Below are 22,560 nucleotides of genomic sequence, written 5' to 3'. Positions count from 1 at the left end.
CAGAAGACACAGTCAGTACAGCAGGATCTGGTGAGGACAATGAGGGTGAGCATCTAACAGCACTCACTTTCTCAATAAAGAATTTTAAAAATCTTTCACACAATACAATAGATGGAGTCAGAGGAGATGAATCATACGGATTCAACAGAGAGTTCAAGCAGTTAAAAAGAATCCGAGGTTTACTGATGTTCACAGACACTAAGTTTGAAATAAACTGGGTCTTAGAATTCTTTACAGCTTCCTGATATTCAGATAAAGCATTTTTTAATATCTCCAAGGACACATGAAGCCTGTCCTTCTTCCATTTCCTCTCCGCCCTCCGAGTGATGCGTCTGAGCGCACGGGTGTGATTATTGAGCCACGGCTGTACAGCTGGTTTACAGCGTAAAATCCTGACAGGGGCAATGGAGTCTAAAATGTCAGAACACAGGGAGTTAAACTCCTCCAGGAGTCTATCCACATCTCCATGCTGCTGTAAGTCCACAGAGGGAGGGGTTGACTTAGTAAAAGCAGCAGAAAAAAGGACGGCTGTCTGTGCGGTGATCAGGCGTCTTGAGCGGACCGAGGCGCTTGAACCAGACTCAGATTTAACCAGATTTAAACAAAACAGGCCGATGATCGGAGATGCCCACATCACAAATCTCCTGTACATCACCATGCACACCCAAAGTGAGGACCAAATCCAGAATATGACCCTTTTCATGTGTTGGTTCCTTTACCAACTGAAGCAGGTTAAAAGAGCTGATCAGGCTCATGAAGTCTTTAACTAGTGGTTTGGACTCACAACAGACATGTATATTAAAATCTCCAACAATCAGAATTCTATCATATTCCAATCTAATTGATGAGAGAAGGTCTGCAAAGTCCTGAAGGAAGCTATTATTAAAATTGGGCGGCTGATAGATCACCACACACAGCAGCGGAGTCTCACATTTAATCTCCACCAGCTGAACTTCAAAGCTGGAAAAGCTGCACAGGTAGCTGCCGGCACAAAAAACATGATCGAAATAAAACAGCGAGTCCTCCACCTTTCCCTGCAGTACGAGGGGCGCTGAAAAATCCACAGTCCGGAGGAAAAAGTGATGCCTCCTTCTCCCGTATGTTTCCCAGTACTGTTCAGCCTCCATCCTTGGTGGGACAGTGTGCGTGGTATTACTCTGCATGTCATACGTAAGTCCGATTGCTTATCTCATTTAAACTGAAATAAACAATTACATATCCATGGAAACATGCATCTAAGAAAGCACGTATAAATCATATAAATCAAATTGACACTCATCACATCAAATAAAACCAATTGGCTTGAACAATCAAGCTAGCTACTATGCTAATGCTAATGGACTGACATGCTGTCATGAAGTTCACTGAATCATGAGCTTAAATGTAAGACTTTATTAAAGGTTCTTACAAGTGCTTGAACAGGCATTAGCGCACTAGCCTATAACTTCCTCTAACAGCACTAGAGTCTCCTTCTACTGTTTACGTTCACTCAAAATAAACAGCTTAGACAACAGCGACTCCTAGTGACCAGAACAGAACAGCAGATAAAGTCATATTATCACATCTCCCCCTTTTTGCGTTCCTTCCAAAAGGTCCGCTAATAAGCACTTATAAACATGTCAACATAGCTTTAAACACAAGTGTTCAACAAAACACAACATTAGCCTTCATGTGATGCAATATTACCAAACACCAACATAATCCTTTTTTACTAGGCAGTAGTATGAGTGGAATCTGTGACAGTTCTTCAGGCCAGCCTGAGCTGACATAATGAACAGCAGTCTGAAGATTGTCATCCTGGTCAGAAGCCTGTCTGATGGAGTTCAGTCTGTCTCCTGTTATCGGTCTTGTTGCTACCAAAGCCTGCACATAAGCTTTCACCTCATTTACTGTGTCTGACTCACCACCGTCCTGCAGCGGGTTTCGTGACAAAGTGTCTGCCATGATGAGCTGTTTTCCTGGCACATGGACTGTACGGCATTGAACTTCATCAGTCACATTAATAACCGCTGACACCTTGTAGGTACTTTGTCCAGGTCATGAGTTTTATCAGTGGAACGAGTGGTTTGTGATCTGTCTGTAAACGGAAGGTTTCCATCCCTGTAGATACCTTGTAAACCTCTCACATGCCCATACACCGGGAAGGGATTCCTTCTCAATCTGGGAATACCTTTGCTCAGTCTCAGGTAATGTTCATGAACAGTAAGCCACCGGGTGGAGACCATCTCCCTGCTCCTGGTACAAGGCAGCCCCTAAACCAGAGCTACTTGACAGCACTAACTACAGTTGGCCTATTAGCATCATAGTATGCCAGGACAGGAGCAGTGGTTAGCATGGCTTTCACCTGTTGAAAAGCTTGCTCCTGCTTCTCACCCCAACACCACACTGTGTCATTTTTCAGCAGGCTGTTAATGGGGTGTATGACAGAGGACAGATCAGGTAGAAACTTCCCAAAGTAGTTGATCATGCCGATTACGTGACGTAGCTCTGTGACGTTGGTGGGACTCGGCCTTTCTGTGATGGCTCTTATCTTTTCAGGATTAGGTTTTATACCGTTTTTTCCCTATGATGTGTCCAAAGTACTGGATCTCAGACTTTCCAAACTGACACTTGGACTTGTTTGGCTTCAAGCCTGAAGCTCTGATTGTCTGCATCACTGCCCTGAGATTTTGGTCATGGTCCTCCTTGTCTTTGCCGAAAACCAAAATGTCGTCCATCACCACCACCGTTCCTGCATGATCCTTTAACAGGGAGCTCATTTTCTCCTGGAATATTTCTGGAGCTGAAGTGATGCCAAAGGGGAACCTTGGGGGGAAAGGGAAACGACCTACTGGAGTAATGAAAGTTGTTAGCTTCCTGTTCTTGGCATCGAGTGGTATTTGCCAGAATCCACTCAAGGCATCCATTGTGGAAAACACTGTTGCGCCAGACAGTTTTGGTACAATGTCCTCTAGAATGGGCAGTATGTATCTCTCCCGTTTCACTGCTTTATTGAGCTTGGTTAAGTCCACACAGATTTTAAGCTTTTTATTCCTTTTTAACACAGGCACCATAGGGGCACACCAATCGGTGGCTTCCCTCACCTCCTCAATAATATCCAAAGACTCAATCCTTTTCAATTCTTCCGCAACTTGAGGCAAGATAGGAAAAGGAATGTGACGTGGAGTAGCAATGCTGTATGGTGTGACATCAGGCTGGAGCTCTGTTTTCATTGGAGGACAGTTCAATAACCGGATGTCAGCAAAAACATCTTCAAATAGTTCCAATCCATCGACTCTGCAGACAAGCCCCATCTCCACAGCTGGTTTACAACCAAGCAGATTAGTAGGAAAAGAGCCACTCATCACATCGATCCAGAATACTTGACCCCTTCTTTTACACACTCACTCAGAAACTTTACTTTGTCCCCCAGGACTTGTGAAGACTGTCTTGGTCTCTTTCAAGGATGGGCAATGAGGCAGGTTAAGATATGTATGCTCGGATATCACAGTAATGTCTGCGCCTGTGTCGATCCTGAACCGTATTGCAGTACCATTTAACTGTAATTCTGTGAACCATTTGTCCTCATCATGATCCACGTCAGCAGTTATGGATCCTAGAAACCATATATTGCTATCATTGGAAGCGATGTCTGCAGTTTTCACAGCTTCAACAAGCTAAGTCTTGCACACTGCTTCAAAATGTCCTGTTTTATTGCATTAATGGCAACGTTTTCCTCTTGCGAGGCATGCTCCATGCTCGTGTTCTCCCACACCTTGAACAGTTTTTCTCGTGCAGCTTTTGATGCTCCATTGCCATGTTGAAAGCCTTTAGCTTGTCTCTTTTCAAATGACTTACACTTCTTAAACTTATGAGTAACAGCCCTTACTTCACTTTGTGTGGGTCTTGCGCAGGAATTTTGCATTTTGATGGGTTCAGATTGACGAGTAATGTTGATGGCTTTTTCCAGTGTTAAATCTGCCTCCAGCTGAAGTTTCTAAACATCATCATCTAGGATTACGATGACAATACGATCTTGTATCTGCTCATCTTTTGCAGTTCCAAAGTCACAATGTTCAGCAAGCTCATAAAGATGTCTGACAAAAGCTTCAACGCTCTCCCCTTGTCTCTCGGAGCGCCTGTGAAAACATGCCCGCTCATGTATTATGTTCTGTTTGGGCACAAAATGTTCATCAAACTTTTCCATCACAGCCCCATAAAAGTCTTCTTCCTCTTCTCCAAATGCTGAATATAGGCTCTGCTTCCTCGCCCATGGCATAGAGAAGCGTGTTAACTTGTACGTCACTGTCTTCCTGGTCAAGCTTTGCGGCGATCCAATAACAGGAGAAGCGCTGTCTCCAGGCTGGCCACACCGACGGCTGGGTGAAGTCAAACGATTCTGGTGTGTGAAACTTCGCCATATCATGAAGTTCACTAAATCATGAGCTTAAATGTAAGACTATTAAAGGTTCTTACAAGTGCTCGAACAGGCATTAGCGCACTAGCCTATAACTTCCTCTAACAGCACTAGAGTCTCTTTCTACTGTTTACATTCACTCAAAATATACAGCTTAGACAACAGCGACTCCTAGTGACCAGAACAGAACTGCAGATAGTCATGTCATCACACATGCTAATGCTAACAGCAAACATGCTAAATCAAATCAAATTTTATTTCATACATAAGTAGTACTTTATATAAACAAAGTTTGCAAATAGAAAAGAATGTAAAACAGCAATTAAAAATGCATACCTACTCTTTCCCACACACACACACACATACCCAAAGCAACACCCCCGATTTCTAAACATAAAAATAATAGTGTGAAGAAACAATACCATGGGGATCCATTCACACCAGGTGCCACAATGACTACAGAGGCTGCCACCACGAGGATAGCCCAAGTCCAGGCAGGCCGGGGTCCACACCACAGCCATCAGGGCTGCAGTGCAGGGCCCCTAGCCACAGCCATCCCCATGGCAACAATCCTGCAGAGCAAGCAGGCAATGGTCCTGGCGTAGAGGCTCCTCATGAGGAATAACCTGGAGTTAAAAATGTTTAAAGTAGAAAATTCAATAAAACTAAAAACAATAAGAATGACAAGTATGAAAGTTTAACTAAAGGAGCTCATTAAAAACAATGTGCCAAAGTAAAAAGAAAATACAGAACTGAGAAAATTACAGAAACAGGCAGTTTTTCAATAAGTAAGTACATGAATAAGTAAAATAAAATAAAAAAATATAAATAATAAAATGAAGTAGCCTAAACAAGTTAAAATAACTATTCTGTTAGAAATTAAATAGGTCTTAAGATTATTTTTAAAAGCATTAACAGTCTCTGCAGCCCTGAGGTTCCCTGGCAGGGTTCCCCATAGATGAAGGCTGTAGTGGTTGAACGAGGCCTCGTAGGTTTTAGTCCTGACTTTAGAAACAACCAAAAGACCAGTACCAGAAGACCTCAGGGTCCGCGAGGGCTGATCATTTAAAAGTTGATCAGATAAATAAGAAGGCCCAAGGCCATTAAGAAATTTATAAACTGTAAAAGAAGCTTAAAATCATCCTGAAACCCACGGGGAGCTGATGCAGCGATTTAAAGCAGGTGTGATGTGGTCCCTCTGGTCCTTGTCAGAACTCTGATGCTGAGTTCTGGAGTAGCTGCAGGTCAGAGATCAGAGAGCAGGACGTTACAGTCATCTCTTCTACTATTCTGCTCAGCCTCCCACTGTGCTGACTGCAGAAATGTTTGCTTCCTACTTCACTGAAAAGGTTGCTAACATCAGTAACCAATTCACTGAGCCTGACCAACTCAGCCTTACCAAACCAGCTACTGGTGCCTCACTCTGCTCCTTCTGCTCTCTAAATGAGGACCAAGTCTCTAAACTTCTAGTCAACTCAAAACCCACAACCTGTCCTCTTGATCCTGTTCCCTCTGACATCCTGCAGAGCATTTTACCTACAATCAAACCTGCAGTAACCCATATTATCACCTCCTCTCTTAAATCCGGTGTCTTTCCTTCTGCCTTCAAGCAAGCTCGGGTTCCCCCGCTGCTGAAGAAACCCACACTCAACCCAGCCCAGGCTGGAAACTACCGGCCAGTCTCACTGCTTCCATTCATGTCTAAACTACTAGAGAGTGCCGTCTTCAGTCAGGTCTCACAGTTTCTCCAAGACAACAACCTGTTAGATCCATATCAGTCTGGCTATAGGCAAAGCCTGAACCTGCTCTCCTGCCAGTTACTGATTCCCTACGGGTTGCCAGATCCACTGGTCAATCCTCAGTCCTTATACTGCTGGACCTGTCTGCTGTCTTTGACACGGTCAACCATCATATACTGTTCTCCACACTCTCGGAGCTTGGTATCTCAGGATCTGTCCTCTCGTGGTTTACGTCCTACCTCACAGGAAGATCCTTCAGAGTATCTTGGTGAGGGGGCTTGTCCAGATCACATGGGCTGACAACAGGGGTGCCTCAGGGCTCAGTGCTTGGCCCTCTTCTCTTTTCACTATACACCTCCTCACTCGGTGCATCATTAGCTCTCATGGTTTCTCCTACCACTGCTATGCAGATGACACTCAGCTTTTCCTTTCTTTCCCACCTGACGACACAACGTCTCAATGTGAATATCAGCATGTTGCTGATATCTCCACATGGATGAAGGATCGCCACCTTCAGCTAAATCTGTCCAAGACTGAGCTCATTGTCTTTCCAGCCAGTCCTTCCTTACCGCCACAGATAAGCGTGCAGCTTGACTCTATCACGCTTGTGCCTACGTCTTCTACCAGGAATCTTGGTGTCATGGTAGACAACCAGCTGACCTTTAAGGACCATGTTGCCTCGGTTGCTCGATCTTGCCGATTTGCTCTCTACAACATCAGGCGGATCAGACCCTACCTGACTGAACACACGGCCCAGCTCCTGGTCCAGGCTCTGGTCATTTCACGCATTGACTACTGCAACTCCTTACTGGCTGGCCTGCCTGCATGCTCAGTTAAACCTCTGCAGATGATCCAGAACGCAGCAGCACATCTGGTCTTCAACCAGCCCAAAAGAGCTCATGTCACTCCGCTGCTAATCGCTCTCCACTGGCTTCCAGTTGCAGCGCATCAGATTCAAAGCTCTGCTTCTGGCTTACAAAACAATAACCCAAACGGCTCCGGTCTACCTCCACTCCTTAATCCAGAGCTACACTCCCTCTCCACAGTTACGCTCTGCCAGTGAAAGACGCCTAGTGCTCCCACCACAAGGTGGCGCCACATCAGTAGCTAGACTCTTCTCCTCTGTTGTTCCCCGGTGGTGGAACCATCTACCAAACTCCGTCCGATCCACAGAGTCCTTATCCACTTTTAAAAGCAAGCTAAAGACTCAGTTGTTTAAGGAGCATTTCCACACTTAGCTTAACTCTTCTACTCAGAATGAGGTAGAAAGATTCAACCAAGTACTGAAGAAGCTGCGTGGACTTATATCCAAGATGATGTTGTGGGATGAAATCATGATCTCATAATTAAACAGACTATTGTAGGGAGGGGAAGAGGGGAAAAAAAAGCCCGCCTCTAGCACTACACGACAGCACCTGGGTCCACCTGGACTCCCAAGGTTACATACTGTTTAAAATGTTTAAAAACAAAATAGATCTCAGTTGTTATCCATGTGTAAATTAAAATCACCAGTTATGAAAATTCTGTCGTATTTAATGTGTATGGAAGATAAAAGATCAGAAAATTCCTGAATAAAAGAGGAGGGAGGCTGTAAACTGTAATACATAAAACAAGCGGGTTGCTAAAAACAAGAGCATGATGCTCAAATGTAAATATTATTTATCTGAATTGGTTTAGTTAAAACTGAACTGGGAGTAACTGAAGCAATTCCACCGCCTTTCTTGCCTTCCCTGATCGAAAATAAAAAATTAAAATTTGGTGGTGAAGCCTTGGTGAGAATAACTGGTGCCAAGTCAGGTTTCCGGTAAAAAGGGACAGTCGATCTTATTTCTAAAATCAGATCATTGGTACTAGTAATTTGTGCAAGTTCAAAAATGGCAGGATTTTTTACATCAACAGGACTACAAACATTATTTCCTCAACCTAAATGTTTAATTATTTTCTTTGAATGAACTTACATGCTGTGTTCAGCATGGAAAAACGCTGGTGATGTGACTTACAGTACTGAAGCGTGAGTAAAGTAATCCCGGAAATATCTTTTAAAGCGTCTGTCGGAGCGTAATTTGATGACGTAGATGATGACATGAAGGCAATGGGGGTCCTGCGTTTGGCGCTCTCTCACCATTTAGGGAAACTTTGATTTGTGGATCGTCATTTTCTCTCTACTCTGAGATCATGGAGCCAGCGAGAAAAAGGAGGGTTTCCCCTGTTTGAGAGTATTTTCATTTGATTTCTCTCAGCAAGGTATGTATTTTGACTCTTAACTGCTCAATGATGGCCTACGTTTGTATTTTTGAAAATATTGATGATAACATAGATCACCTTCTCTTGTCCTGCTTATTTCATTGTCAATTGTTTTTTGTTTTTTTTAAGGTGATGTGTCTCTTGTGTCTGGCTATAACAACACTTCCTCTATGCTGAAGCAACCCTAGCAAAGCAGCAGAGGCAGTGAAGAGGTTAAAAACTAAATGTGCTGCAGACAGAGTTCCTCCTCCTCATCCTCATCATCATCATCAGAAGTTGCTGTCTGTGACACAAGGTGATGTGTTTGTATTTTATGTATATAAAACTGTAACTTACAGCCTCTGTTTCTATTTTAGGCAGCAAACTGTTCATCTGGATGACAAAGTAATAGAAGAACGAAGACAAAATGTCATTGCTGATGCTCCGCTGAAGGACAGCGGGATATGATGGAGCATAAAGTTAGCAGATGACCCCTGAAGGACTGGGGGAAAAAATATGTGTACCCCACCTTGCACAAGCTGGCAATGGCCTTTTAGAGCACCCCTGCATCCTCTGTGCCATGTGCAAGAGTGTTTTCAAAAGCAGGAGAAATACTCTCTAAAAAAGTAATTTCTTGATTTCTTAAAGTGTTGAAAAAATGTTATGTTTTAAAATAAAAATCAATAAATGTAATTTTCCTAAGTCACAAAAGCACATTCATTGCCCTCGACTCAATGGGACATTCACCCTGTTCATCATAAACTTTAATTCCACTTTCCCTTGTTACCATTGTACTTTGAGAAGCAGTACAAATAATACAATAGAAAACAGAAGCAAATACATGCTTTCCTTAAATAGATGCCCATAACATCATGCAGAGTACGTTTTATTTCATTCAGTAAATTACTGATCTCATTGTGATAGCTTGAACTGTGAACTTCTCTGTCCACTAGATGTTTTCACAGAGCAAATAGAACATCAAGAAGCTTTACCCTTAGATTGAACCCATTTGATGAAAAGCTTCAATGCTTCGGGAAGCTTCACCTGCCCATCACTAAAAAAAAGTGTCTTGACAACAAGTACAGTAGAAACAACTGACAAACAGGATACTGACTTGACTTACTATTTCCTGTTTCCCCGAACACAATACAGGAGCCTGAACAATAACAATAGCATTAATTTGTCAGTGTAGTGTGTTCATTCATTTCTTTAAATTAATTAATTAAATCTTCTAAATGACGCAGGTGAACCGTTTAGTCTCCTTTGGCATCGTGGAAGGCAGCATTGCTGTGTGCTGTGAGCATCCACACAACAAACACTTGACATGCTTCCTTTTGTGGTTTTTAGACAATTTTCCGTCCCTGTTTCTGATTAAACAAGCTGCATACAGTAGTAGCAGACGATGTTTTGGTAGTAAACATATTTTTGACTGTGCTGTATGCACTAATATATATGTGCATGCATGTGACGTGCATGCCTGAAATAAGGCTCCTCCGAAAGCCCTGGTGTAATTCAAGCCCTGTCTTTATGTAATATTCTGATTCTAAGCAAAGCGTACAATGAGCCTAGACATTGTAGTTGGTGAAATCTTGAGTCTTAACTTGGTTTCTCCATTAGATTTCCTGGACATGACACTAAGAATCTAAGGTGAGAATCTGGTGTTGAAATGTGATGAAGAGCTGCTTCTACATGCAGCAGAAATGGTGGACCTCACTTCACTGGTTAGTTTACACAGTCCTCATCTCATGACAAAGACACGAATGTGTGTGTGTGTGTGTGTGTGTGTGAGAGAGAGAGAGAGAGAGAGAGAGAGAGACTTCAATCGAGTTTTATTATTACGACTTTTTTAACAGAGTCATTTTCTGTTTTGGCGCTTCATTCAGAATTGGTAAGAAAATGTTTTGTTTTCCTCTCAGAACTACCATATGTAGAGACATCATCATGACATCATCATGACATCATCATGGCATCATCGTGGTGTCACCTTGTTGCTCTGAGCTGAACTGCCTTCAGAACTCCATCATCCCTCAGGGAAGACTGAGTGTTTCAGGCTGCATTCAGTCTGTTTTCAGTCAGATCCAGATCAGAAATGTTCTGACGGTCTGGACCTGAACCCCCACATGTACCTGGATCAGAACCAGTCTTCCCCTGAACCACGGACCAGAGTATGTGTAAGGACAGACGGGAACTTTCTGGAGTCTTCTGGTCAAACAAATATAAGAAGAAGTCTGGTTAAACAATATCATCAATTTGTTTATGTAAACACCAATCCCATGTTGTTACCATGGCAACCCTGGCAGGGAGCTGCACCCCTGTTACATCTGGTCACAAATCTGATGAGATCCAAGTGGCCTCTTTGGCTGCACCCTCTGGCAGCTCACCTTTCAGTTTTAATTACACTTAGACATCAAAACACAACACAAACAACTTCTGGGGGGCGTGTCATGTAGTGTATGGTGGGCGGGGCTGCTTGCGTGGCCTCCCAGCACAGTGTGGTTACTGCCCCTCAATTTTAATTGCAAACAATACACACTTCACAAACAGTCATGAGCAGGTAAGGTGAGGGCACCCTTTCACACCCCTATTTCCTGTGTTTCCTGGGAGGTGGTTTCCCCAAGGGCCAGGATCCAGGCTGGCTGTGCTGATGGGGGGCGCTATTGGTCCTGAGGGGTGCCCAGTCTGCTGCATCTGCGTGGCTGGTGCATGGCTGGTGGTAGTGGTGGGGACCAGATTTGGGGATCGCTATCCTCTGGTCCACCGGGGATGTCTCCCACAGGGCATGGTGGGAGGGTTAAGTGGGTATGTGAAAGGAAAGGGAGTGTTTGTGGGTGCTGGGTGGATAGATGGGGGGTTGGTTGGAGGGGGGTACGAGGATCGGGGAGTAGTCGATGGTGCCCTGGTTCTCTGGATGTGTGGCTAGAACATTGGGATGGATGCTGGCCCACACCAATTATTAATATTTTTTTTTTGCTGGACAGTATTTTGAAATCTTATAAATCTGGTTGTCGGGGGGGCTGCTTCTATTTACTGGATTTGTGTCTCCTCTTCCTTTTTTTTACTTTCCTTTTTACTTCTTTTCATTACTGTCCTTTTTTTCTGTCCCCTCCGGTCAGGTCCAGCAAGATTACATAAATTCCATAATTCCAAATAAATAAGATAAAACAATATTTTTAAATAAATACAGAAATAAAAAAAATCATATTATTAAGAGAAGCCTTACACCCATAAAGCTCCTCTTGGCAAAGCAAATGTGTTCGGCCCAACACAGCAGCCAGACCACCATTCTGCCGCCGCCGTGCTGGACTCAACAAGGTAGAAAAAAAAAACTAATGAGATGACTTGCAAATAACTGTTTAGACTCTGAAGGCCTGATTTGAGAAACAAATCTGCTTCAGTGTGTGTGTCCTGTTGACAGGTTGACAGGTTGCCATTGGTAACCACAAGACGGGGGGTCACCATGGAGACTAGCACCCTCCACCTGCTGTCAAAGACCTTATTCATCTGTGTGATCCTTTGCTGACACTCATGGGCCTGAACCCGGTTCTTTGCTGAACCCTGAAACCAGGTCAGAACCCAGAAACTGGATTAAAACCCTAAAACAGATCTGGTGCCACCAGAATCTGCTTCAGTTCAGGTTCTGTAGTTTCCAGACTGATTGATAAGCCGATCGGATCAGAACCAAACATCAGCTACAGATCAAAGTTCACCTTCCATCAAAATCTAAAATTTCTAAATAAAAATCAAAAGAACTCTGATTTCTGCTGGAGAAAGCGGCTCTTGGAACCAAGGTTCTGGTAGGAGAACCAACCGGTCCTGATCACTGGCTTGATGGAGAAACCAGTTTTCCTCTGGAAGCTGACATGTCAGATGTGAGCTCTTCCGGTTCTGAAAGGGTGAAGTCAGGAAGTTCTCCTATCACATTCTGCCCAATAACATCCTGCCAACCAGATTTCTGGAAAAGAACTGTATCAGAAAACTACAGAGATTGGACTCTCTCTGGGAATGAAGACCTCAGACTTGAAACTGCTGCTGGTCCAGGACCGGCTCCTGGTCTGGGACCAGCTAAAGGTTTTGTTTCTGGACTGAAATCAGATCAATCTGACTTACTGGTGAGAGTCGGCAGCTCTGCTGGTGGGTGGAGTCAGAGACGTTGTGGGCAGAGCTCATAAACATAATCTTAGATCTGAATGAGGACTGCTATCAGAACTAGGGGTCTCATTTATAAAACATCAGCGTAACATCCAAACCAAAAAGTGTACATACGCCCAAAAGCCGAAAATGACGTATGCCAAAACAAATCCAGATTTATAAAACCGTGCACTCGCACACCTGCAACAGTCCCCTTTATACATCACAGAATAGTTGGAAATGTGTGCACCTGAACTGGTCTCATGTCCCGCCCTGAACACGTCCCGCCCTACCCAGCTATAACTGGTCCAGGCAGGACATGAAGGTCGTTGCATGAAGAAGCTGATTATCAAAGAGGCAACAAACGCAAAGAAAGAAAAGAAACTTTTCTGACAGAAAGTGAAGTGCTTGTTGGTGGAGGCGAAGAAATGTTGTCTGGTAGCCACAGCAGAGGAGTTGCACGTAGAAAACGCTACGATGCAGTGCGTTGATGCAGTGCAGACGGTCAGAACCAGTCAGACCTAGAAAGAACCAGCCAGAACCAGCCAGAGCCAGACAAAAACAGTCAGAACCAGTCCAAACCAGTCCAAAGCAGAGAGAACCAGTCAGAACCGCAGCAGAAACCTACTCCCTGAACACCTACAAGTCTTACACATTGATCATCTACACGAACTCCGCCATGAACACCTACAGGACCTCCGCCCTGAATGACTACAAGACCTCCTTCCTAAAAACCTACAGGACCTCCGCCCTGAATGACTACAAGACCTCCTTCCTAAAAACCTACATGACCTCCACCCTGAACACATACTAGACCTCCGCCTGAACTTCTACATGACCGCTGCCTTTAACACCTACACGACCTTCACCCTGAGCACCCACTGGACTGGGTGCTTCCCACCTTGGCAAAATGATGGTGTGAATCAGCGCTTTAGGCTCCACCCACAATGAAAATTTACTTCCTAGCTGCCACACGGACCAGTCCTTTTCTCTGAGATCTTTTTGTTTTCTATATTTTCTACTTAAATATGTTTCTGGAACAGTTCTGTCTACAAGCTCCAGTGCAGAGAACATTGTTGGTCTGGATGATAACATGGATAGTCCATACGCATGGGTCAGTGTTTACATACAGGTGCTCGTTTTCCCCTCACCTTTGTTTTCATAGACCACAACGTCTGTGAGGGGTGGGGTGTGCCACTTTCAGGCCCTGTGTTGTGTGTAGGCCATGGTTGTAAAGGAGACCCCTTGCATGCTTAAACTTATAACTTATATTGTTTTTATGTCTGCACCAAGTACCGCAGCATTTTCCTAATGATGTGAACCTGTTCACTCATATGGCAATAAAAAAACCTTTCTGATTCTGATTCTGATTCTGATTCTTTCTGAACTTTACACCAGTTTTTAGTCTTAACAGATGAGTTGTTTAGAATCAGAACTAATGAACCTGAACTTCACCTACTCTTCAACCACTACTCTTAACTTCAACAACTCAATGATCAGAAATGATCAGTAGACAGAACTGAAGCTTCTGCAGCATCTGAAGAGGAAGGAACATCTGAGACGGAGGGAGTTGTCAGATTAACATGTGGTTGTGGTTTCTGTGCTGTTGCATAGGGAATCTATTCCTGGGTGGACAGGAAGTTGCGCAGCTGAAAACAGAAGCCTTACAAGCCGATCTTCACTACAGAAACATCCAACTTGAACATCAGATGTCCTTATTTGGTGCTGAGACCATTTACAGGAAGTTTCAGCGCGTCATGTGACCATCGCCGAGACGACAACGTAATGGCCAGAAAGAGGAAGTGAAGGAACACAGACTTTTACAGAAATCACTTCTCTGAGATTAAACCCATGGTCGAGATGACTGATGACCCTGAACGCATCATAAAGACTTACATACACAAGTTTCTCGTATAAACAGTCAAATTAGTTTAATCCTGCTAATGAGCTAATTTATGCAGCCTTCAGATGAACACACAGAGAGCCTACAGAGAGCCTACATTTTTAACTCTGTCAACATTATGGAGTTAAACAGTTCTCTACCTGAGGTTCTAAACGTTCTAAACGTTTTAAAGGTTCTTTCAGGACGTTCTGAGCGTTTTAAAGGTTCTGTCAGGACTTTCTGAGCGTTTTAAAGGTTCTGTAAGGACGTTCTGAGCGTTTTAAAGGTTCTGTCAGGACGTTCTTATGTTAAAGGTTCTGTCAGGACTTTCTGAGCGTGTTAAAGGTTCTGTAAGGATGTTTGAGCGTGTTAAAGGTTCTGTCAGTACGTTCTCATCATGTTAAAGGTTGTGTCAGGATTATCTGAGTGTGTTAAAGGTTCTGTCAGGACGTTCTGATCTTGTTAAAGGTTCTCTCAGGACGATCGCAGCGTGTTAAACGTTCTGTCAGGACGTTCTGAGCACGTTAAAGGTTCTGTCAGGACGTTCTGAGCACATTAAAGGTTCTGTAAGGATGTTTGAGCGTTTTAAAGGTTCTGTCAGGATGTTTTGAGCATTTTAAAGGTTCTGTCAGGATGTTCTGACCGTGTTAAAGGTTCTGTCAGGACGTTCTCATCATGTTAAAGGTTCTGTCAGGACGTTCTGAGCGTTTTAAAGGTTTTGTCAGGACGTTCTGAGCATTTTAAAGGTTCTGTCAGGACTTTCTGAGCGTTTTAAAGGTTCTGTAAGGACGTTCTGAGCGTTTTAAAGGTTCTGTCAGGACGTTCTGAGCGTGTCAAAGGTTCTGTCAGGACGTTCTGAGCGTTTTAAAGGTTCTGTTAGGACGTTCTGAGCGTTTTAAAGGTTCTATCAGGACGTTCTGAGCGTTTTAAAGGTTCTGTCAGGACGTTCTGAGCGTTTTAAAGGTTCTGTAAGGACGTTCTGATCGTGTTAAAGGTTCTGTCAGGATGATCTGAGCGCATTAAAGGTTCTGTCAGGATGTTCTGACCGTGTTAAAGGTTCTGTCAGGACGTTCTCATCATGTTAAAGGTTCTGTCAGGACGTTCTGAGCGTTTTAAAGGTTCTGTCAGGAAGTTCTGAGCATGTTAAAGGTTCTGTCAGGACTTTCTGGGCATTTTAAAGGTTATGTCAGGAAGTTCTGAGCATTTTAAAGGTTCTGTCAGGACGTTCTCATCGTGTTAAAGGTTCTGTCAGGATGATCTGAGCATTTTAAAGGTTCTGTCAGGACGTTCTCATCGTGTTAAAGGTTCTGTCAGGACGATCTGAGCATTTTAAAGGTTCTGTCAGGACGTTCTCATCGTGTTAAAGGTTCTGTCAGGACGATCTGAGCATTTTAAAGGTTCTGTCAGGACGTTCTCATCGTGTTAAAGGTTCTGTGAGGACGATCTGAGCGTTTTAAAGGTTTTGTCAGGACGTTCTGAGCATGTTAAAGGTTCTGTCAGGACGTTCTCATCATGTTAAAGGTTCTGTCAGGACGTTCTGAGCGTTTTAAAGGTTCTGTCAGGAAGTTCTGAGCATGTTAAAGGTTCTGTCAGGACGTTCTCATCGTGTTAAAGGTTCTGTCAGGACGATCTGAGCATTTTAAAGGTTCTGTCAGGACGTTCTCATCGTGTTAAAGGTTCTGTCAGGACGATCTGAGCATTTTAAAGGTTCTGTCAGGACGTTCTCATCGTGTTAAAGGTTCTGTCAGGACGATCTGAGCGTTTTAAAGGTTTTGTCAGGACGTTCTGAGCATGTTAAAGGTTCTGTCAGGACGTTCTGAGCGTTTTAAAGGTTCTGTCAGGACGTTCTTATGTTAAAGGTTCTGTCAGGACTTTCTGAGCGTGTTAAAGGTTCTGTAAGGATGTTTGAGCGTGTTAAAGGTTCTGTCAGTACGTTCTCATCATGTTAAAGGTTGTGTCAGGATTATCTGAGTGTGTTAAAGGTTCTGTCAGGACGTTCTGATCTTGTTAAAGGTTCTCTCAGGACGATCGCAGCGTGTTAAACGTTCTGTCAGGACGTTCTGAGCACGTTAAAGGTTCTGTCAGGACGTTCTGAGCACATTAAAGGTTCTGTAAGGATGTTTGAGCGTTTTAAAGGTTCTGTCAGGATGTTTTGAGCATTTTAAAGGTTCTGTCAGGACGTTCTCATCATGTTAAAGGTTCTGTCAGGACGTTCTGAGTGTTTTAAAGGTTTTGTCAGGACGTTCTGAGCATTTTAAAGGTTCTGTCAGGAAGTTCTAATAGTGTTAAAGGTTCTGTCAGGACTTTCTGAGCATGTTAAAGGTTCTGTAAGGACTTTCTGAGCGCTTTAAAGGTTCTGTCAGGACGTTCTGAGCGCATTAAAGGTTCTGTCAGGACGTTCTGAGCAATTTAAAGGTTCTGTCAGGACGTTCTGAGCATGTTAAAGGTTCTGTAAGGACGTTCTGAGCGCGTTAAAGGTTCTGTCAGGACGTTCTAAGCATGTTAAAGGTTCTGTCAGGACGTTCTGAGCCTGTATAAGGTTTTGTCAGGAAGTTCTGAGCGCTTTAAAGAGTCTGTCAGGACGATCTGAGCATGTTAAAGGTTCTGTCAGGACGTTCTTATCGTGTTAAAGGTTCTGTCAGGACGTTCTCATCGTGTTAAAGGTTCTGTCAGGATGATCTGAGCATTTTAAAGGTTCTGTCAGGACGTTCTCATCGTGTTAAAGGTTCTGTCAGGACGATCTGAGCATTTTAAAGGTTCTGTCAGGACGTTCTCATCGTGTTAAAGGTTCTGTCAGGACGATCTGAGCGTTTTAAAGGTTTTGTCAGGACGTTCTGAGCATGTTAAAGGTTCTGTGAGGACGTTCTGAGCGTTTTAAAGGTTCTGTCAGGACGTTCTTATGTTAAAGGTTCTGTCAGTATGTTCTGAGCGTGTTAAAGGTTCTGTCAGGACTTTCTGAGCGTGTTAAAGGTTCTGTAAGGATGTTTGAGCGTGTTAAAGGTTCTGTCAGTACGTTCTCATCATGTTAAAGGTTGTGTCAGGATTATCTGAGTGTGTTAAAGGTTCTGTCAGGACGTTCTGATCTTGTTAAAGGTTCTCTCAGGACGATCGCAGCGTGTTAAACGTTCTGTCAGGACGTTCTGAGCACGTTAAAGGTTCTGTCAGGACGTTCTGAGCACATTAAAGGTTCTGTAAGGATGTTTGAGCGTTTTAAAGGTTCTGTCAGGATGTTTTGAGCATTTTAAAGGCTCTGTCAGGACGTTCTCATCATGTTAAAGGTTCTGTCAGGACGTTCTGAGCGTTTTAAAGGTTTTGTCAGGATGTTCTGAGCATTTTAAAGGTTCTGTCAGGAAGTTCTAATAGTGTTAAAGGTTCTGTCAGGACTTTCTGAGCATGTTAAAGGTTTTGTCAGGAAGATCTGAGCATGTTAAAGGTTCTGTCAGGACGTTCTGAGCGCGTTAAAGGTTCTGTCAGGACGTTTTGAGCGTGTTAAAGGTTCTGTAAGGACGTTCTGAGCGCGTTAAAGGTTCTGTCAGGACGTTCTAAGCATGTTAAAGGTTCTGTCAGGACGTTCTGAGCGTTTTAAAGGTTCTGTCAGGACGATCTGAGCACGTTAAAGGTTCTGTCAGGACGTTCTGAGCCTGTATAAGGTTTTGTCAGGACATTCTGAGCACGTTAAAGGTTCTGTCAGGACGATCTGAGCGTGTTAAAGGTTCTGTCAGGACGTTCTGAGCATGTTAAAGGTTCTGTCAGGACTTTCTGAGCATTTTAAAGGTTCTGTCAGGACGATCTGAGTACGTTAAACGTTCTGTCAGTACGTTCTGAGCATGTTAAAGGTTCTGTCAGGACTTTCTGAGCATTTTAAAGGTTCTGTCAGGACATTCTGAGCCCTTTAAAGGTTCTGTCAGTACGTTCTCATCATGTTAAAGGTTCTGTCAGGACGTTCTGAGCGTTTTAAAGGTTCTGTCAGGACTTTCTGAGCATTTTAAAGGTTATGTCAGGAAGTTCTGAGCATTTTAAAGGTTCTGTCAGGACGTTCTCATCATGTTAAAGATTCTGTCAGGACGATCTGAGCGTGTTAAAGGTTCTGTCAGGACGTTCCGATCGTGTTAAATGTTCTGTCAGGACGATCGCAGCGTGTTAAACATTCTGTCAGGACGTTCTGAGCACATTAAAGGTTCTGTCAGGAAGTTTGAGCGTTTTAAAGGTTCTGTCAGGATGTTTTGAGCATTTTAAAGGTTCTGTCAGGATGTTCTGACCGTGTTAAAGGTTCTGTCAGGACACTCTGAGCATTTTTAAGGTTCTGTCAGCACGTTCTGAGCGTTTTAAAGGTTTTGTCAGGAAGTTCTGAGCGTTTTAAAGGTTCTGTCAGGACGTTCTAATCGTGTTAAAGGTTCCGGCATGATGATCTGAGCGTGTCAAAGGTTCCGTAAGGACATTCTGAGCGCTTTAAAGGTTCTGTCAGGACGTTCTGAGCATGTTAAAGGTTCTGTCAGGACGTTCTGAGCATGTTAAAGGTTTTGTCAGGAAGATCTGAGCATGTTAAAGGTTCTGTCAGGACGTTCTGAGCGCGTTAAAGGTTCTGTCAGGACGTTCTTATCATGTTAAAGGTTCTGTCAGTACGTTCTGAGCATGTTAAAGGTTCTGTCAGGACGATCTGAGTGTGTTAAATGTTCTGTCAGGACATCCTGAGCGCTTTAAAGGTTCTGTCAGGACGATCTGAGCGTGTTAAAGCTTCTGTCAGGACGTTCTGAGCATGTTAAAGGTTCTGTCAGGAAGTTCTGAGCATGTTAAAGGTTCTGTCAGGACGTTCTGAGCGTTTTAAAGGTTTTGTCAGGACGATCTGAGCATGTTAAAGGTTCTGTCAGGACGTTCTGAGCGTTTTAAAAGTTCTGTCAGGACGTTCTGAGCATGTTAAAGGTTCTCTCAGGACGTTCTGAGCATGTTAAAGGTTCTGTCAGGACGTTCTGAGCGTTTTAAAGGTTCTGTCAGGACGTTCTGAGCATGTTAAAGGTTCTGTCAGGACGTTTTGAGCGTGTTAAAGGTTCTGTCAGGACGTTCTGAGCGTTTTAAAGGTTCTGTCGGGACGTTCTGAGCATGTTAAAGGTTCTGTCAGGACGTTCTGAGCGTTTTAAAGGTTCTGTCAGGACGTTCTGAGCATGTTAAAGGTTCTGTCAGGACGTTCTGAGCATGTTAAAGGTTCTGTCAGGACGTTCTGAGCATTTTAAAGGTTTTGTCAGGACGATCTGAGCATGTTAAAGGTTCTGTCAGGACGTTCTGAGCATGTTAAAGGTTCTGTCAGGACGTTCTGAGCATGTTAAAGGTTCTGTCAGGACGTTCTGAACGTGTTAAAGGTTCTGTCAGTATGTTCTGAGCATTTTAAAGATTCTGTCAGGAAGTTCTGAGCATGTTAAAGGTTCTGTCAGGACGTTTTGAGCGTGTTAAAGGTTCTGTCAGGACGTTCTGAGCGTTTTAAAGGTTCTGTCAGGGCGTTCTGAGCATTTTAAAGGTTCTGTCAGGACGTTCTGAGCATTTTAAAGGTTCTGTCAGGACGTCCTGCCCTGCGGTGCAGCAGTGAAATCGGAGCTCTCTGTGTGTCTGCAGCTCAGACTGAAACTCGACTCCTGCAGTACTTCAGCTGTACAAAGTAAAGAAGAAACTCTGCAAACGGACCGAAACAACAGAAGCTTCATGTAGAACTCAGTAGTTCTCAGAGGGTATGGAACCACTGGAACTTAAAAAGATGTGAATCTGGATCTTATGTTCCAGCATCCAGTTTGTGATGAAGATGAATCAGGTGTGTTTAACTGCATTTATTATTGATTATTGTGGATTCACACATTTCACAAAAATGTCTCTAAGTTCAAAACTCTCACTAATGAGGTTACTGATGACATCACATATGGTGTGTTGTCTCTATGACAACACTATCTGTCACATTCTACATGACTTTGACCTCTGACACTTGGTTACCATGGTGATAATTAAAGTGATAATGATATGTCTGCTGAGGGAGGGTCACCTTTGATTTGTTCTGTTGATATCGTCGCTCACCTGTAGGCCCGGCCCCCTACTGACTCACCTCCTTCTCACAGATGAACAGTTGGTCTCCTCGCAGAACCACAAAGCGGTTCTTCCAGATCTCCCTGAAGATCCCCTTCCCGCAGAACTTTCTGATCCAGCCCACTTTATCAGGTGGAGTGTTCTGTTGACCCGAGTCCAGCGGACCCTGACACAGTAAAAAAGGAAGCAGGAAGGTGAGAACGTCCAGCAGCGACGGACACCTGTACACCTGTTGTGTGTCAGTTTCTGTCACACATTTAGATCTTGGTCCTCTTACAGTTTGTGGTGCGTTCATGGTCTTTTTTGGTTTGGTGAGTGCAGTTTGTGGTGCGTTCATGGTCTTTTTTGGTTTGGTGAGTGCAGTCTGTGGTGCGTTCATGGTCTTTTTTGGTTTGGTGAGTGCAGTCTGTGGTGCGTTCATGGTCTTTTTTGGTTTGGTGAGTGCAGTCTGTGGTGCGTTCATGGTCTTTTTTGGTTTGGTGAGTGCAGTCTGTGGTGCGTTCATGGTCTTTTTTGGTTTGGTGAGTGCAGTCTGTGGTGCGTTCATGGTCTTTTTTGGTTTGGTGAGTGCAGTCTGTGGTGCGTTCATGGTCTTTTTTGGTTTGGTGAGTGCAGTCTGTGGTGCGTTCATGGTCAGTAATGTGAACCTGGAGCAGATTAATGTCTCCAACAGGTTTATTTCGGTTTTACCGGACCTCCTGTCCTCTCCTGTAGCTTTTCGCTCCTGTCTGTTTGCTTTCATCTTTTGTTTATTGTTTACATCAAACTTCTGCAGACAAACACACTGAATTCGTTAAACGTTTATTGTGGAAACCGGAAGTGGAGTCTCAAACAGCTCGCGCCTCTTCATAATAAAGGTTAATCCTTTTGTTCGTCGCGCTCCGGTTTAACAGGATAAAAGAGGCCGTCTCGAGCCGCTAGTGTCCATCCGTGAACACTCACCCGTTTCCCGGAGTTGTTCTTCTTCATGTCGGCGGCTGTCAGGCTGCTGACGGGACTTCTCCCACTTTCTCGGTAACTCCGTTATTCCTCCACTGAGCGTCGGACCGGCGGGAAGCTGAGAGAAGCGGGTTAAACCCGGTTAAAGTCCGGCTGTAGCACCGGAGCCTCCTCAGCTCTGGATCCTTGGTATGACTCTGCTCTCCGCCCCGCCGCTGTCTGCTGCCCCCGGTCTCCGCTGCGCTCTGACCGGCCAGGAGAGGCTCTGAGAGTCGGTGTCCGGTTACTCCTCCCTCTCCTCCACTCTCCACCCTCCTCCTTCCTCGGACACCCCGCTGGCTCAGCGGCTCCTCGGTAGCCACACAGCGCCCCCAGCGGGTAGACCTCAGCAGAACCACTGGGGCGGAACCAGAAAGGCCAGTCCGGGTCTGAAGGGTTCCAGACTCATGACCAGGTTCTCCTCCACATCTTTATCTGATGATGATGAGGATGAAGGTGAGGAAGAAGAAGATAATGGTCATATGGTGATGATGATGATGACAGTGGTGAGAATAATAAAGATGATGATGAGGAGTATGAGGCTGATGATGAAGATGATGGGGATGATGGTATTGATGATGTTGATGGACAGTTGGATAGTTATCCTGGTCTGGATCAGACTCTGACTCTCAAACTGAGAAGTCCACATCATGAGAACCTTCAACAGAAATATGATGGGAGCCTGACCTCCTGCAAGCCGTCTGGTACCTGCACTGCATCCGACCCTCCAGCACATCGTGAGAGCGGCGGAGAGGATTGATGGTGTCCCTCCCGTCCCTTCATTATATCTGACACAGCTTCTTCAGCTTGCTGTCGTCAGGGAGCAGGTTGCTGGGTCTCCAGGCCAGGACCAGGACACTCAAGGACTGCTTCATCCATCAGGCTGTCAGGAAGTTGCCCTGACCCATTCTCTTCTTCCTGCCCCCGAGCATAAGACCCATTTCAACCAACTGGTCCGGCTTGGCTCAGAATGGGTCGTGTTGGTACGGATGGGTCAGGTTGGGTTGGTACAGGTCTGGATGGGACAGGACAGTTTGGGATGGCATGGGACGGGTCACTACAGGACACTTCGGCTTGGTATGGGACAGTACGGATCAGTATGGTGATGGATCAGGACAGCACAGGTCAGGATGCTGTGTGTCTGGTCGGGA

General features: G+C 44.3%; 1 protein-coding gene across 1 annotated transcript in view; it reads right to left on the bottom strand.

Annotated features, from left to right (window-relative positions):
• plekho1b (pleckstrin homology domain containing, family O member 1b) overlaps positions 1 to 21,863 on the bottom strand; it is a 33,115-nt gene extending 11,252 nt beyond the window's left edge. The window contains exons 1-2 of the mRNA XM_041987762.1: positions 21,374 to 21,863; positions 20,451 to 20,597 (exon numbers count right to left, since the gene is read on the bottom strand). Coding sequence (XP_041843696.1) covers positions 20,451 to 20,597; positions 21,374 to 21,400 — 174 coding nt within the window. The 5' untranslated portion in view covers positions 21,401 to 21,863. The remainder of the gene's footprint in view (positions 1 to 20,450; positions 20,598 to 21,373) is intronic.
• Positions 21,864 to 22,560: the final 697 nt, after the last annotated feature.

The sequence above is a fragment of the Melanotaenia boesemani genome, chromosome 6 (assembly GCF_017639745.1).
Source record: "Melanotaenia boesemani isolate fMelBoe1 chromosome 6, fMelBoe1.pri, whole genome shotgun sequence".
NCBI classification, from domain to species: domain Eukaryota; kingdom Metazoa; phylum Chordata; class Actinopteri; order Atheriniformes; family Melanotaeniidae; genus Melanotaenia; species Melanotaenia boesemani.
Note: the sequence above shows the minus strand (reverse complement) of the source record. Positions and strands in the feature narration are given on the sequence as shown.